At 49.3% G+C, this 12,562-nt stretch overlaps 1 protein-coding gene across 1 annotated transcript in view; it reads right to left on the bottom strand.

Annotated features, from left to right (window-relative positions):
- LOC144141386 (uncharacterized) overlaps positions 1-9,013 on the bottom strand; it is a 50,837-nt gene extending 41,824 nt beyond the window's left edge. The window contains exon 1 of the mRNA XM_077672969.1: positions 8,794-9,013. Coding sequence (XP_077529095.1) covers positions 8,794-8,891 — 98 coding nt within the window. The 5' untranslated portion in view covers positions 8,892-9,013. The remainder of the gene's footprint in view (positions 1-8,793) is intronic.
- Between the last annotated feature and the right edge of the window lie 3,549 nt (positions 9,014-12,562).

Genomic DNA, 12,562 nt, shown 5'->3' with positions numbered 1-12,562 from the left:
CTCGAATTGTCTGCTCCCACGACAGGAGGCGCGCTGGAGGAGTTTGAAAAATTAGCCCCAGCCGGCCCGGCAGTACAGTTGCTTTCCCGCGCCGATAACAGATGGCGCAGAGCGACGGCTCATTTGACTCGGGTCTTCGGTTCATCCGCTCAGTAACTGAGCGGATTCCGCTCACCGGAACAGCCGATGAACGGGTCAAAACTGCATCCGGTTCTCCCGGCTCGAATTGTCTGCTCCCACGACAGGGGGCGCGCTGGAGGAATTTGAAAAATTAGCCCCAGCTGGCCTGGCAGTACAGTTGCTTTCCCGCGCCGATAATAGATGGCGCAGAGAGACGGCTCATTTGACCCGGGTCTAGGGACCATAGGCTCAGGAACTGAGCAATGAACTGAGCGAACTGAGCGGAAGAACCGGAAGAGCCGATGAACGGGTCAAAACTGCATCCGGTTCTCCTGGCTCGAATTGTCTGCTCCCACGACAGGGGGCGCTGGAGAAATTTGGAAAATTAGCCCCAGCTGGCCCGGCAGCATGGAGAAGCCCGGCAGTGGAGTTGCTTTCTCGCAATAGCTGGCGCAGAGAGCGTTGACCCGGCTTTTAGGCTCCGTTGGCTCTTTCTCCATGGTTTGCAGTGCTGTGGCTCGCCCCGTTCGACACGGATCACTGAGGGGGCGAGAAGGGTCTCCCTCTCTCCAAAAGAACCGCCGCTCACTTTTACTGAGCCACGGCTCACTCGTTCTTCAAAAAGAGCGGCTCAAAAGAACCGGATCACTCCTGAGCGACGCATCTCTAGCCTCTACAGTTCCATTGAGTAATATTTTCTCTTCCCATTATGGAGATTTAGAAGCTACTGAATTCTGTGTGTATGTGTGTTCATGTGTCTTTCGGGGCTGTTACTCTAGGATTTGGCTTTTTGGGCCTTTCTGCTGCTGGCTTGGGCGTCGGAGGCCGCTCCTTGCGCTGCGTTGCAGGCAGGAACGGCCCGACATCCATCTCGTCGTCGGATGTCCGAGGGGTGCCCGACGGACCGGGCCCCCAGGACTTGGTCCCCCCTTCGGGAGCCCTTCGTTTGAGCCGCCACCTCCGCGGGCGTCGGAGACGCCAAAAGTGGCACGGGCGGTGCGGTGGCGGTAAGAGCCGATGCGGGGCCCGTGGTGTCCATCACCTCGGTAACCTCCAACACACTGGAGGACGGGGAGGCGGAGGCGGGAGCGACACTGGTCCCAACAGAAGTGGTTTGCACCACAACCGCTGCTGCCTCAGCAAGCGGCGTGGTGCCGGGTTGGGCTGCGTGAGGCAACCCAGCGGGGGGCGGGGGTGGGACCAGGTCAGACTCGCTGAACTGGGTCCCTGTGGACACCAGACGCCGCTCCGCCCCGCGGCGAGCTGCGTCGGCGTACCTCCCCAGGGGGAAGAGGCGAACCTAGCTCTTTCGCGCCTCTGGGAAGGTGATGTTTTCCGTTATCTTGATGTTGATGATCTTTTTCTCTGTATGAAATTTTTCACATTTGCGGGAGTACGCTGCATGCGGCCCCCCGCAGTTCACACACGTGAGGGTGTCGGAAGGGCAGTTGTCGCTGGGGTAATCGTACGCGGCGCATTTTGCACAAGTCGTTCGGCCACGGCAAGAGTTTGTACCGTGCCCGAACCGCTGGCACTTGAAGCAGCGGCGCGGGTTCGGAATGTAAGGACGAATGGAGCATCGGATGAAGCCTGCATTTATATATTGTGGAAGTGTCGAGCGGTCAAAGGTCAGGATGATGTGTTTGGTGGGGATTATCTTGTCGTCCCTGCGCACCGTGATGCGCCGCACAGCTGTGACGCCCTGATCCTTTAAACCTTCGAGAAGGTCGGCATCTGTTTCCGTCAGGAGATCTGTCTCAGAAATCACACCCTGGGAGCTGTTTAGGCTCCTGTGTGGTGTGACCCTGATCTCCAGATCATGGATGCGGGTTTGTGCAAGAAGAGTGCGGGCTCGTTGTTCGGCATTGAGTTCTACAAGGATTTCTCCGGTCCTGAGCTTTTTAGCTTGATATTTGCCACCTATGGTGCTTTGCAGAAATTTAGAGATCAAGAATACGGACATGGAAGCGACAGGTCTTGCTGAGTCAGCTGACTCAATCACAAGAAAACGAGCATAGTTATTCACGGTTGTTGACAAGACAGTTGTTGAAAGAGGTGGGAATGAAACTTCGGTGCGGCCCCTTTTGGGGGGCCGATCACGTTTGAGGGGGGGTTTGGAAAATGCCATATGATACATTGGAAAGCAGGGAGACGGGGGTACTTTCTTCTTTGACCTTACCCTGGTAGTCAAAGAGGTCCCGGAGCTCCCTGCCTGGTAGACAGACAGGGAGCCCATCCGCTGGAGCTTGACCTGGGCTCCGACGGCCACCGTTTGTGGTTTCTACCCTTCACCATACAACACATCGCCACGGTTGGATCCAGCTTATGTTTGGGGGCTCGGGGTCCGCGGTGTCGCCAACACCGTCACCAAGATTGCTCAAGGTGCCCCGTGCGGGGAAGCGAAGCGGAAGTCGGCACTGAAGATGTACATTCAAGAGAAGAGGGAGATCTGCCGAGAGGGCCTTTACAACAACTCGTGGGGCAGCAGCTTGTTGGCCGGGGCTCGAGGAGGCGTGCTGCGCACACGGGTGTGGAGGGCGCGCTTCACGGGTGAGCAACAGACTTCCTCTGCCCTCTGTGGGGAGTGTGACGAGACTCTGGAGCACGTGATCGTCGGGTGCCCCAACATATCCCCCCTGCCCGGACGATGTCGCTGCCCACCGCCCTGGGTTTCCGGATTGGCAGCGGCATAGAGCGTGAGGTCATTGAAGTGACGAAGAGGCGGCTGGAGTTTTGGTGGCAAAACTATGCGCTAGGGCGAAGGCTGTGAGAGGGACTACAGGGGCGCTGCTCTTCGGAGTGATACAAGGGGTGACCTTTTAATTATTTTTTTTCTTTGTATTTATGTTTTTTCTTTTGCTTGGTTGCGCGTTTGAGCAGTGACAGCCCGTTTCAAAGGGCACAGCCACCATCACCATCACCATGCACTGATGCTGAATGTACGGAAATATTACACCTTGATATCACGATTTAAGTGAACGAGAAGTAAACAATGTCCCACAGTTAAGAATATTTTGTTTGTTTTAAGTACACCAGTAATGTATTTGTGTATGCAGACTTATAACGCTCTGCGCGAGTGCAAAAAAAATGGCAATTGAGAGCCCCAAATGTCTCTTTGGGTGCTCATTTGGCTCGAATGGCATTTCAAAACCCAGAGGAGCAGCCAAACTTCGCATATGAGTTCAATAACATTTGTACGTGCTAGTGTAACAGGGGTATTAAAAACCATCCACGCGGCATACTCCCCTACAGTGAAAACGAGCCATTACATCACCTGGCCTCAAACTAGATAGTGCATAAAGCACCCATGTCGTCGGTAGCCGGAGACCGGGGGAAAAAAGCGCTCTGACTGCGTAGTAGGTTTGTAAACAATGCCTCTCTGTCGTCACTGGTCTTGGGGGCATTGGCTGTGCTGCGAACGTTTCGCAAACTTTCCGTTGGCTTTAGTACTCCAAAGTTAGAACTGGCAACTTTACAGTACAATCGTGAAAAGTGGTAGTCCTTTCCACGATAGCATGGCCGAGCATGGCGGTGTCAACCACCACTGCAGGCCAATCGGAAAGGACGATGCTATATGTACTACGTAGTGAAGTCCCACCGGAAATTGCTATACGCACTACCCATATAGCGCCATCTATGGGTGCTGTCAGAAACACTTTTTTGATGTTTTTTAACGTACATGGTCTCAAGCGTTTGGACGGTCGACATGGCTGCTTTTCGTCGCTTTTGACCGATCCATGGATGGATCGGTGCCACCAATCTTGTCGCGGCAAATCACGGTAATAAAGCGCAAGTATTGAGTCGTGGGCCGGGCTGATGCACACGATTCGCGCCAGGGCCGTCAAGCTGGCGTGGCAACTTCCCGATCGCGCCGTCAACACACCGCAGTGGTTCGAAGACGGCTTGGCCAATCTGAAGGTAGGTATTTCTGGCCTCGTTGGTTCGTCCCGTAACGCTTGCTTTACTGATGTTGAAGTAGGAGACCCGCATCGACCACCGAGCTTACGTTTCCTTCACCAGCCTTTCCAGCCGATGCGTGAGCATGCATGCACGTCGCGTGGGTCCTTCAGCCTGCCCGTGCAACCGAACGGTGCGAACGCGTATTGTATGCCTTCAGCGCGCTTCCCCTCGCCTCGTTAAATGTCGTTGCATGCATTGTTACAAGTGGGATGACGCATAAGGACAAGCACTTTTTTAATCAACAAGTGTCAAGCTATTAGTAATGATAGGAGATGGGGGGAGTCAGTGCTGATGCTTGGATCCGCTTCCTAGTGCCGAATAGGCATGGAGGCGTATATCTTTCTCAGGGCCAAAATATCGTTCCAAGTTGTAGTGAAAGTTGTATGTGGGACAGACCATGAAGGCACCCGTGCCCTTTTTTCTTATCGTTTCTTTTTGAATCAGCCTCGTATTTATGCATTGAGAACCAATTCGGCCAGCGGCACACTTTATTGGTTCCTTATGCATGGGCGTCAGCAGGATTTTATCTTGAGGGGTTGCTCAATAGGTTTTTCACGAAAGTTGGTTTCAAGAATTGAAATTGAGCCAGTAGAACAAAAAATAACACAAAATGAAGAAACAACGCAACAAAGGTCCTGGGTTTTGCCATGTATGTTTTTTTTGCTCTATTCCTATCATGTATATAAGGAGCACAGTCGTATTGCTAATTATATTGCACCTTTGGTTTTACAGGTCACCCAGAAAGGACAACACCACCTGAAGCTGAAGATATGGTGTAATAAAAATTTACTTTATATTGTAAAACAATGGCAGTGTTGATGTGTTCTTGAAAGTGTAAGAAACAACAGTCTTTCTTGGACCTTCTGCATGGAGACTTATTTTTGGATAACCTGAAAACAATGTAAAATAGTAGGGGTGTGCGAATATTCGAAACTTCGAATATTCGATTCGAATTTTTTGGTATTCGATTCGATTCGAACGACACTTTTATTGTTCGAAATATTCGAACAACCCAAAATTTAAAAAAAAAATCAGAGCGTGTCTGTATCGGTGTTTATTTACAGTGGACTCTCGATGATACGATTCTGGGGGTGCGAATTTCGGGATGATACGAATTTCCGAAAAGTCCCGGCGAAATTGCATCGTTTGCAATGGGAAAAATTTCGGCTGTTACGAACGGACCTGCGCGGCCCGGCGGAAGATACGAACGAGCCGGCGAGGCACCCGACTGCCGAACGAGCAAGTGACGGCTCTCGCTCCCCAGTTTGTCACTCTTTCTCCAGAAACGGCCGGGCTGTTGTTTCCTGCTCGCGAAAACGCTCTGCGCACGCCCAACGCGCTGACACCGCCGCGAAACCACCCCCACGCTGCGCGCGGCGCGGCCGGCGGCGTCAACATGGCGTCGACTCCAGCTGCGAAGTGGCGCGGGCGCTCGAGCGACCGCTTCTAACCGCTCTTTAAAATGCGGCTCAAGGGAGACACGAAGTTGCTTGTGCGGTAAAGGAGCTGATAATGCATGCGAAAACGGTACTATAAAACATAATCCGCGCCGCTAGTGAAAGTGCCCATAAAATATTTGCCGGGGTGCTAAGCCTAACCATCTCCGGCGGAGCCAAGCCGGCTGTCTCGATCTCATCGCAAGTAGTCAGGCTCCTCCATTCTGCCGCGCGCGTCGTGCGTCATTTTCTGACCGAAGTAGGCGCTACCGCGGGCGCGAAATCGTCGATGTGGGCGTGAAAATACAGCGCTCGCAGAGCCGAGGCGAGCGAATCGCGTGCAAAAACGCACCATGCGGTTCACGCTTGGCCGTTGCGGCGTGTAGCGAGCTTGGGCACAGCGAGTGAGGAGACGAGCGCGAAGCTTTACGTGCTCCAGAAAGGACTGCTTTGCGACACGGGGGTTAAAAAAAGCAGAAAAAATCACGAATTTCTTCTCGCGAAAGTAGGAAAAGAAATAAACGAAAACTTTTTTCAGCGCTAAATTTTTTGGTCTGTGTTGGTTCATACGAATTTCGGATGATACGAATATTTTTCGCAGTCTCGAGAGATTAGTATCATCAAGATTTTACTGTATCAGCGAGCGGCAATGTGCACGGGCTCGGGCATGCCAGCTACTAGTGTCTCAAGTGAGCGGCTGTTTTCGGTTCTGTAAAGTGGTGACGAGCAGGAGGTTGTCACTGTTCCCCGAACATGTCGAGCAGTTAACCTTTCTCCATGTTAACATTTAAGCGAGTGCAGGCCTTAACCTGTTGAGTGCAATGGTATTGTGTAATTCCTAATTTTACTTTGTGTGATTTGTTGTGCAATAAAGTTGCAGTTTTTGTGTCTCTAGATGGTGAAAACATTAATTTTACAAAAAACAGTAAGTATTCGTATTCGAAAAATATTCGAAAAATATTCGATTCGATTCGAACGTTGTTTTTATTATTCGAATTCGCTTCGAAATTGAAAAATTGATATTCGCACACCCCTATAAAATAGTTAACTCGTTTCTTCTTGTCTTCTTTTTCGTTTAGGGTGGAGGGTGCTTCTTTTTTTTCAGGTTGTTTTGAGTTGACTGTTTTTCACGATTGATTCAGTTATTTAAGCATTCTGGAGTAGACATATTCTCGTTACAACTGAGCAAACGTCGCCTGACGTTTACCATGCTAAGCGTCACACGTGCACCCTGCATGCTCACCATGAGCATGGACGAGTTGCAGTGTATGAATGAAGATAGCACAGAATTCTTTTATCAGCATGTAACCACCTAAGAGTCACATACTGGCGCAAAATCGTGGACATCTTATGTGCACAAAAATAATAGCAGTTGCCCTGCCAGTTGGAAAACACAATTCAAACAACGCAGATGCTAATCAATATAATTCCTTCTACTTAGAACGGCCTCTTTCCTGTATTTTCTAGTTTACAAATGTAACATGACGCTTGGCTGCAGCAGCTCTGATAAACTAGAAAGTGTCAACAATGAAGAGATGGGCATTGCTTCCACATAATTTACAGAGATCATTTTTTTTTACCATTCGTGATGTGAAATTTTTTTACCGAGTCTTTGGATCTTGGTAAGAAACTGCTACAATGCACAAAGTAAAACGTGGTGGACAAATGGCACTGCTAGCATGTAACATTATGTACGTGAAAGAAAAAAGTTCTATACATCTTCCTGTTTCCTTTTCCTGTGTCTGCATGTTGAAACCGCCTTTATTTACCAAAAGAAGGCCGAGTGGGAGGAGGGGTGTGAAACTTTTAAAGGTCACACTACTAAAGAATGTGTCCTAAGCGTTTCTTAAAGACTATGGATGAGCTGATTTACATCAAAAGCGTCTCTTACTATCACATTTAGCCCCGGTGACTTTCTTGCACAGCTTAACCACCATGCGGAAAAGCCAACTTTAACAGCTCGAGGCAAGGTGCGGTGGTCGTGGTTTGCGACGGGAAAAAAAAAAAAGGAAATTCACTGGGGATATTTTGAGCGCGACAGAGAGCTCACCTGCATACAACCCAGTGCAGGCGAAGGGAAGTAGAGGGGGAGTGATAGGATAACGTAGAAAGAGAGAAAGAGAAAGGTATAAAGAGAGCTGTCAGTCCTACAAACACATATATGAGCACAGGTGCACGTTCTCCCGTTTGTACTGAAGAGTTCCTGTAGAACATGCTTTAGTTGACTGCTGCGTAGTCAATTAAAACTGGATTTTTGTGCGCCGCCGATACCACAACGCGCTAAGATGGCACGGGGCAGCGTTGTAGACATCTTATTCAGGGATCTTTAGTGTTGATCGAAACATCGGGTACGCACAGTAATTTTTCGCCTTCATCGTAAATTCAACGCAGCCTTGGCTGCCGGGAATCGAACCCGAGACATTGTACCCCCTGCAGCCATGAGAGACCATGCGAGATCTGAGCTATCTGGCGCCTGATAAATCTTATTAGGGCGATATAAAGCCGCCGTGGGTTATTATTTAGAGAGTTGGCAATACCCAGGAATGAACAGCTTCGGGCTACACATACTTGCCTATACAAAACTAAAAAATAAAATAAACAAAAAATGACTCGGCCGGCCCGACCCAACATACGATATGTTGATCAACACCGTATCAACCGTATGTTGTGCACCAGCTGCCCGCGTAATTTCTGTTCCTGCCTCGATGAAAAGCTCAAACGCATCGTAAACGACCCTGTGGGCAGCCACAATCTATTTCACGCCCATGACTACAGCGAAAACTTTGCCGTGACCGATCCTCCCCTGTTCTGTGGTACGGAGGTCGCGTCAGCCCGCCACCAAGCAAGCTCGGGAGCGTTTCTGACAACGCCTCATAGATGGCGCTATATGGGTAGTGCGTATAGCAATTTCCGGTGGGACTTCACATAGGGTCTATTCGTTTCACCTGCACCGCGTGAACCAGTTCAGGCGGTGCCGCACTTCGCCGTTCGTTCAAGCGCTGCAGCTCGCGGCACCTGAACCGCGCCGTTCGATTCACCGGTGGTGCCGACGGGTGCAGGACGGGTTCACGGCTTTGCCTGCACTCCCTGCCGAGGAGGTGCAGAAGCAGACGAAAAAAGTGCAGGGCTGGTTCCGCCGATGGCGGAACCCACTTTGCACCGCTGTGAACTGGTTCAAGAGGTGCAGGCTGAATCGAATAGACCCATAATCGTCCAATCGGAAAAGTGAGCCAAGTATAGGCTTGTCATTGGTGCCTAAGCACAGAGCAGAGCTTACCCCATTTTCTGCTTGAGGTCCTGCGGGCATTGTGGCGGGCCTTGTCTTAACGGCTGTATGTTCTCCTTCGAGAACTCCCAATCACCAGGCTCAGCCATTGTGCTCACATAGCACACAGAACAAAGTGGCACAGGTGTGTTGTGCGACTCGTACGACAGAACAGGGAACAGGGCTCGAACTGCTCGTACCGCTGCCACTGCTAAGTCGCGCGCAAGGTAATCGCGCGAGCGCCGACCGACAGTGTTGCCACCTATTCGCCGCGAGCTCGACATCTTCCTCCATGCTCGACATGTAGGCAATGTAGGTGGCGACAGCGTCGCGCTACTAGTGTGGATGCTCCGCTGAGCGGCCCCTTTCGACACCTAGCCAACCTAGTCAACCTAGCTCGCGTAGATCTGTGCGTAGATCGCCGGCGACCAGCCGTATTTTCGACGCCGGCGGCAGAGCGGCCGCCGCCGGGCGACGTTCGCCGCCTTTTCGCCGACATTTCGCTGCATGGAGGTCGGCCTTTATGCGGTCAACGCAAGAATTCATAAACTGGCGATGGTTGTCGCCCTGTCAGTCGTCGTTCAACAGCTCCAGCGTCTTCTGGCACAAAAGCTTTGCAGTTATCTGTTACCATCGGCCGGTTACCAGTAGGAGGCACTGCCAGTTACCATCGGCCGACCAGGGGCGGTATTCCCGTGTTTTGTCCCTTTTGTGTCCCTTTCAAAGTGTCCCTTTTGAGCGAGCCCTGATTGGCTAAAAGCGAACACCCGGATGTGACGCCATGCAAGCACGGCGGAGCTATGAGCCGTGGCTACTCGGAGCAGACGATTTGGAGCAGACGATTTTTCGTCGCAGTTCGCTCGCGGAACAATAAACACATAAAAGATACTCTGATACGGTTTCACTTCTTTAAAATGCGTTTGCAAGAACAGTTACGCTATTTGAATAAAAGGACCACTGCTTATCCGGAAGTACGCCACGATGAAAGGGACGCAAAAGGGACGTTTTCGAAAGGGACAGTTACGAGAATACCGCAGTGTTTTTTGGCGGGTTTGCAATCAGTTCGCATATCTCCTACTGCAAAGCGTGCTTTCTGCTTGCAGCAGTTATATTAGCGACGTTTACGAAATTGTTAACGGCGCGTTCTCACCGTCTTGCATTATTGTTGCTGTTTATGCTGCTCTGTTCGCGTCTGTCGGCGATCGCAAGCTGTTGGCGGTTTGTTGCACGGCGCGGAAACCCGTCTCTCCCGTGGCGCTTCTTTGTCTCTTCAATGTGGCGTCATTAACATCGCTTGTTATCCTATACGATTTTTCTAGGCCACTTGTCACGACCTAACGGGTTCCCGCCCTTGCCTGGCTTATAATTGATGGTATACTTCAGAAACACTGCTGCGTTCTCTCTCTGCATACATTTAAAGCGAGTGTTTACACTAACACAGCAGTGGATAGCCATGAAGACAGCAGCGTGTGTACTGGAAATGCCAGTGAAAACAAAACCAAACGATCTACAGATCTATGCCAGCTTGACCATTACAAATCTTTCAGCGAGTGTCAAAGCAATGGACAGCTGGGGATATCTCGTGCGCTAAATTGTGTTCTTCTTTCTGTTTGTTTTCTATTTGCTGGTATAAATTTACGAATTGATAGTATGAGTAAAGTAGACAGAGAACAAAGTGATTGCGTTGCTCTTAGAAATGCCTTACACGAAATAAAACTGCTTCCTGCGAGTTCACACTGCTCAGTGCGGGGAAAAAAGGTTCCGTATAACAAATAATTTGGTGCACCCAAACCCATCTGTGATGAACATATGTCATGCATGGATTATTTAAGGGCATGTTATTAGCTTTGGCAAAACAAGAAAGTGACCTCTTTCTTGTGCAGAAAAGTAGTTTAGTTGTAATTTTGGCTCTTATCTGTCCAGTGTCAACAGGAATAGTAGCCTTGATGCGCGACTTTGCGGACACTTTCCTGTCACCTTCCTTCAATGTCAACACAGTGGTGGTGAAGATTCCTGGGAAGTCGAAATCGCATGATGACAGGCAGTTATATTCTACCACGAGAAGCACCCTCCACAAGCCGTGAGGCCTTGCTCTGTTTTCAGCTGGGGCTCCTTTCGTTGCCAAGGGCCTTGGTCTTTTTGGGTAAAGTTCCCAAAACAAGGTGGTCTTGTCCCTGTTGGAATTGTCATGTTGATCATACTTTTCACCCACAGCTTTCCAGTTCATTTCACTTTTCTAACCCAATTCTAACGTTGTTAGTGTAGGGAAATCTGGTGTCCAGCAGCTTGCGTTTCAAAGGGAATAGATGTAGCAACTACATCAAGCACTAGCTGATTCTGATGCTTAGTGGACTTTGCTGTGAGCCGTCCAAAGCGCCACAAGGGGAAGCAGTGCTGGTCTTACGTAGTGTACTACTTTGGAGCTGCAAAATTACAATGCACCTTTTCTACCTCAATTTTTTATGCTGCAGTGGAAATCATGCGAATGCATGTTAATCATGCGAATGCATGTTTGTAAATGTCCATTCCACCAACAAATTCACGGCATGCCTTGACAGTAGGCGCAGTTTTATGCATCAGATCACCTGTACCCATTTATCACAGGCCTGCAATTTGCACATGGTCGGATTTAAGCACCCTAAATGTGGCAAGTGTAACCGGCCGTAACACACAATCTTGAAAACTCTACCTTATCAACGCGAAAGCAATAAGTGGCCCATTGACTAAGAAGCCACTATCCGCTGTCTGTACTAGCACAACAGCTCCTAAACCGGCCGGCAGTGCAAAGAGAGCAAAGAGTGGATTGAGTTGGAAGAGTTCAAACCACATGGGAATCAAACCCAGGACATCCCTAGTGCAAGTCCAGCACCACATCCTTGACACCACTATAGCTCAGTGGGTCTACCTGACTAAAGGTGGACCCAGGGAGCGCATTATCACCTTAAACTGAAAAAAGTCCACAGGTACAAGCAACCCGACATACAATGAGTTTTAAATTTCTTGGCAATTCATTAGGCCACACGCTTAAGCTACAGCACATAGCCGTAACATCCCCACTCAGGTGATTTGGCCAGTCACGATGATAGCTGCTGTCAGAAGCTCATGGCTGTTTCACCAATTCCCGTTTGTATTAAAACAATGCTGCTTAAATTACACACTGGCCAACTGCACCTCATAGAGTATATTTTATGCTCCTAGCATTCTGCAGTAGCCTTGTTTAGTGTTAAAGAACTACGTATTTGATCACATGTGAAGACTGCGATTTCTGTTAGAGCATTTTGTGCTTTCAACCTGAATTGGTTGACGCTCGTCAATTCAACACTGGCTGCAAACTTTGATTGTGGTGTAATAAACAGAAAACCTGGATAGAGTAAAAATACTGAAGAGTAAATTATGCTAGGCTTATATATTGCACAGCGTAGCTGTAAACATCAAAATTCAACTTTTTAGGTTTCACGAGGAAAAGCTCAGCATAACTTGGGCCAGCTATGAAGGGTAACTGCAGTGGAGGGCTATAGGGTAAGTCAGGCCACCTATAAATCTTTGACATGCTTCGAAATCTTGGCACACAGGCATTTTTTTTTTGTTCTACCTAAACCAATGCTTTGGACTTTGGCCAAATGTTTTGTACGGGTTAAACTGCACAATGCAATTGCAAATAAGAATTGAACAAACGTACTGTTGTGTCCATTCGAAAATCCAGTGCTTGCCTAATATCGAAAATTGCATCCAGCAATCGATTCAAGAAATGTACTTGTATGCCCAAGAGACAAGCTCAAAT

The sequence above is a fragment of the Haemaphysalis longicornis genome, unplaced genomic scaffold (assembly GCF_048455015.1).
Source record: "Haemaphysalis longicornis isolate Haplotype H1 unplaced genomic scaffold, Haemaphysalis longicornis Haplotype H1 scaffold_1, whole genome shotgun sequence".
Taxonomy (NCBI): Eukaryota; Metazoa; Arthropoda; class Arachnida; order Ixodida; family Ixodidae; genus Haemaphysalis; species Haemaphysalis longicornis.
Note: the sequence above shows the minus strand (reverse complement) of the source record. Positions and strands in the feature narration are given on the sequence as shown.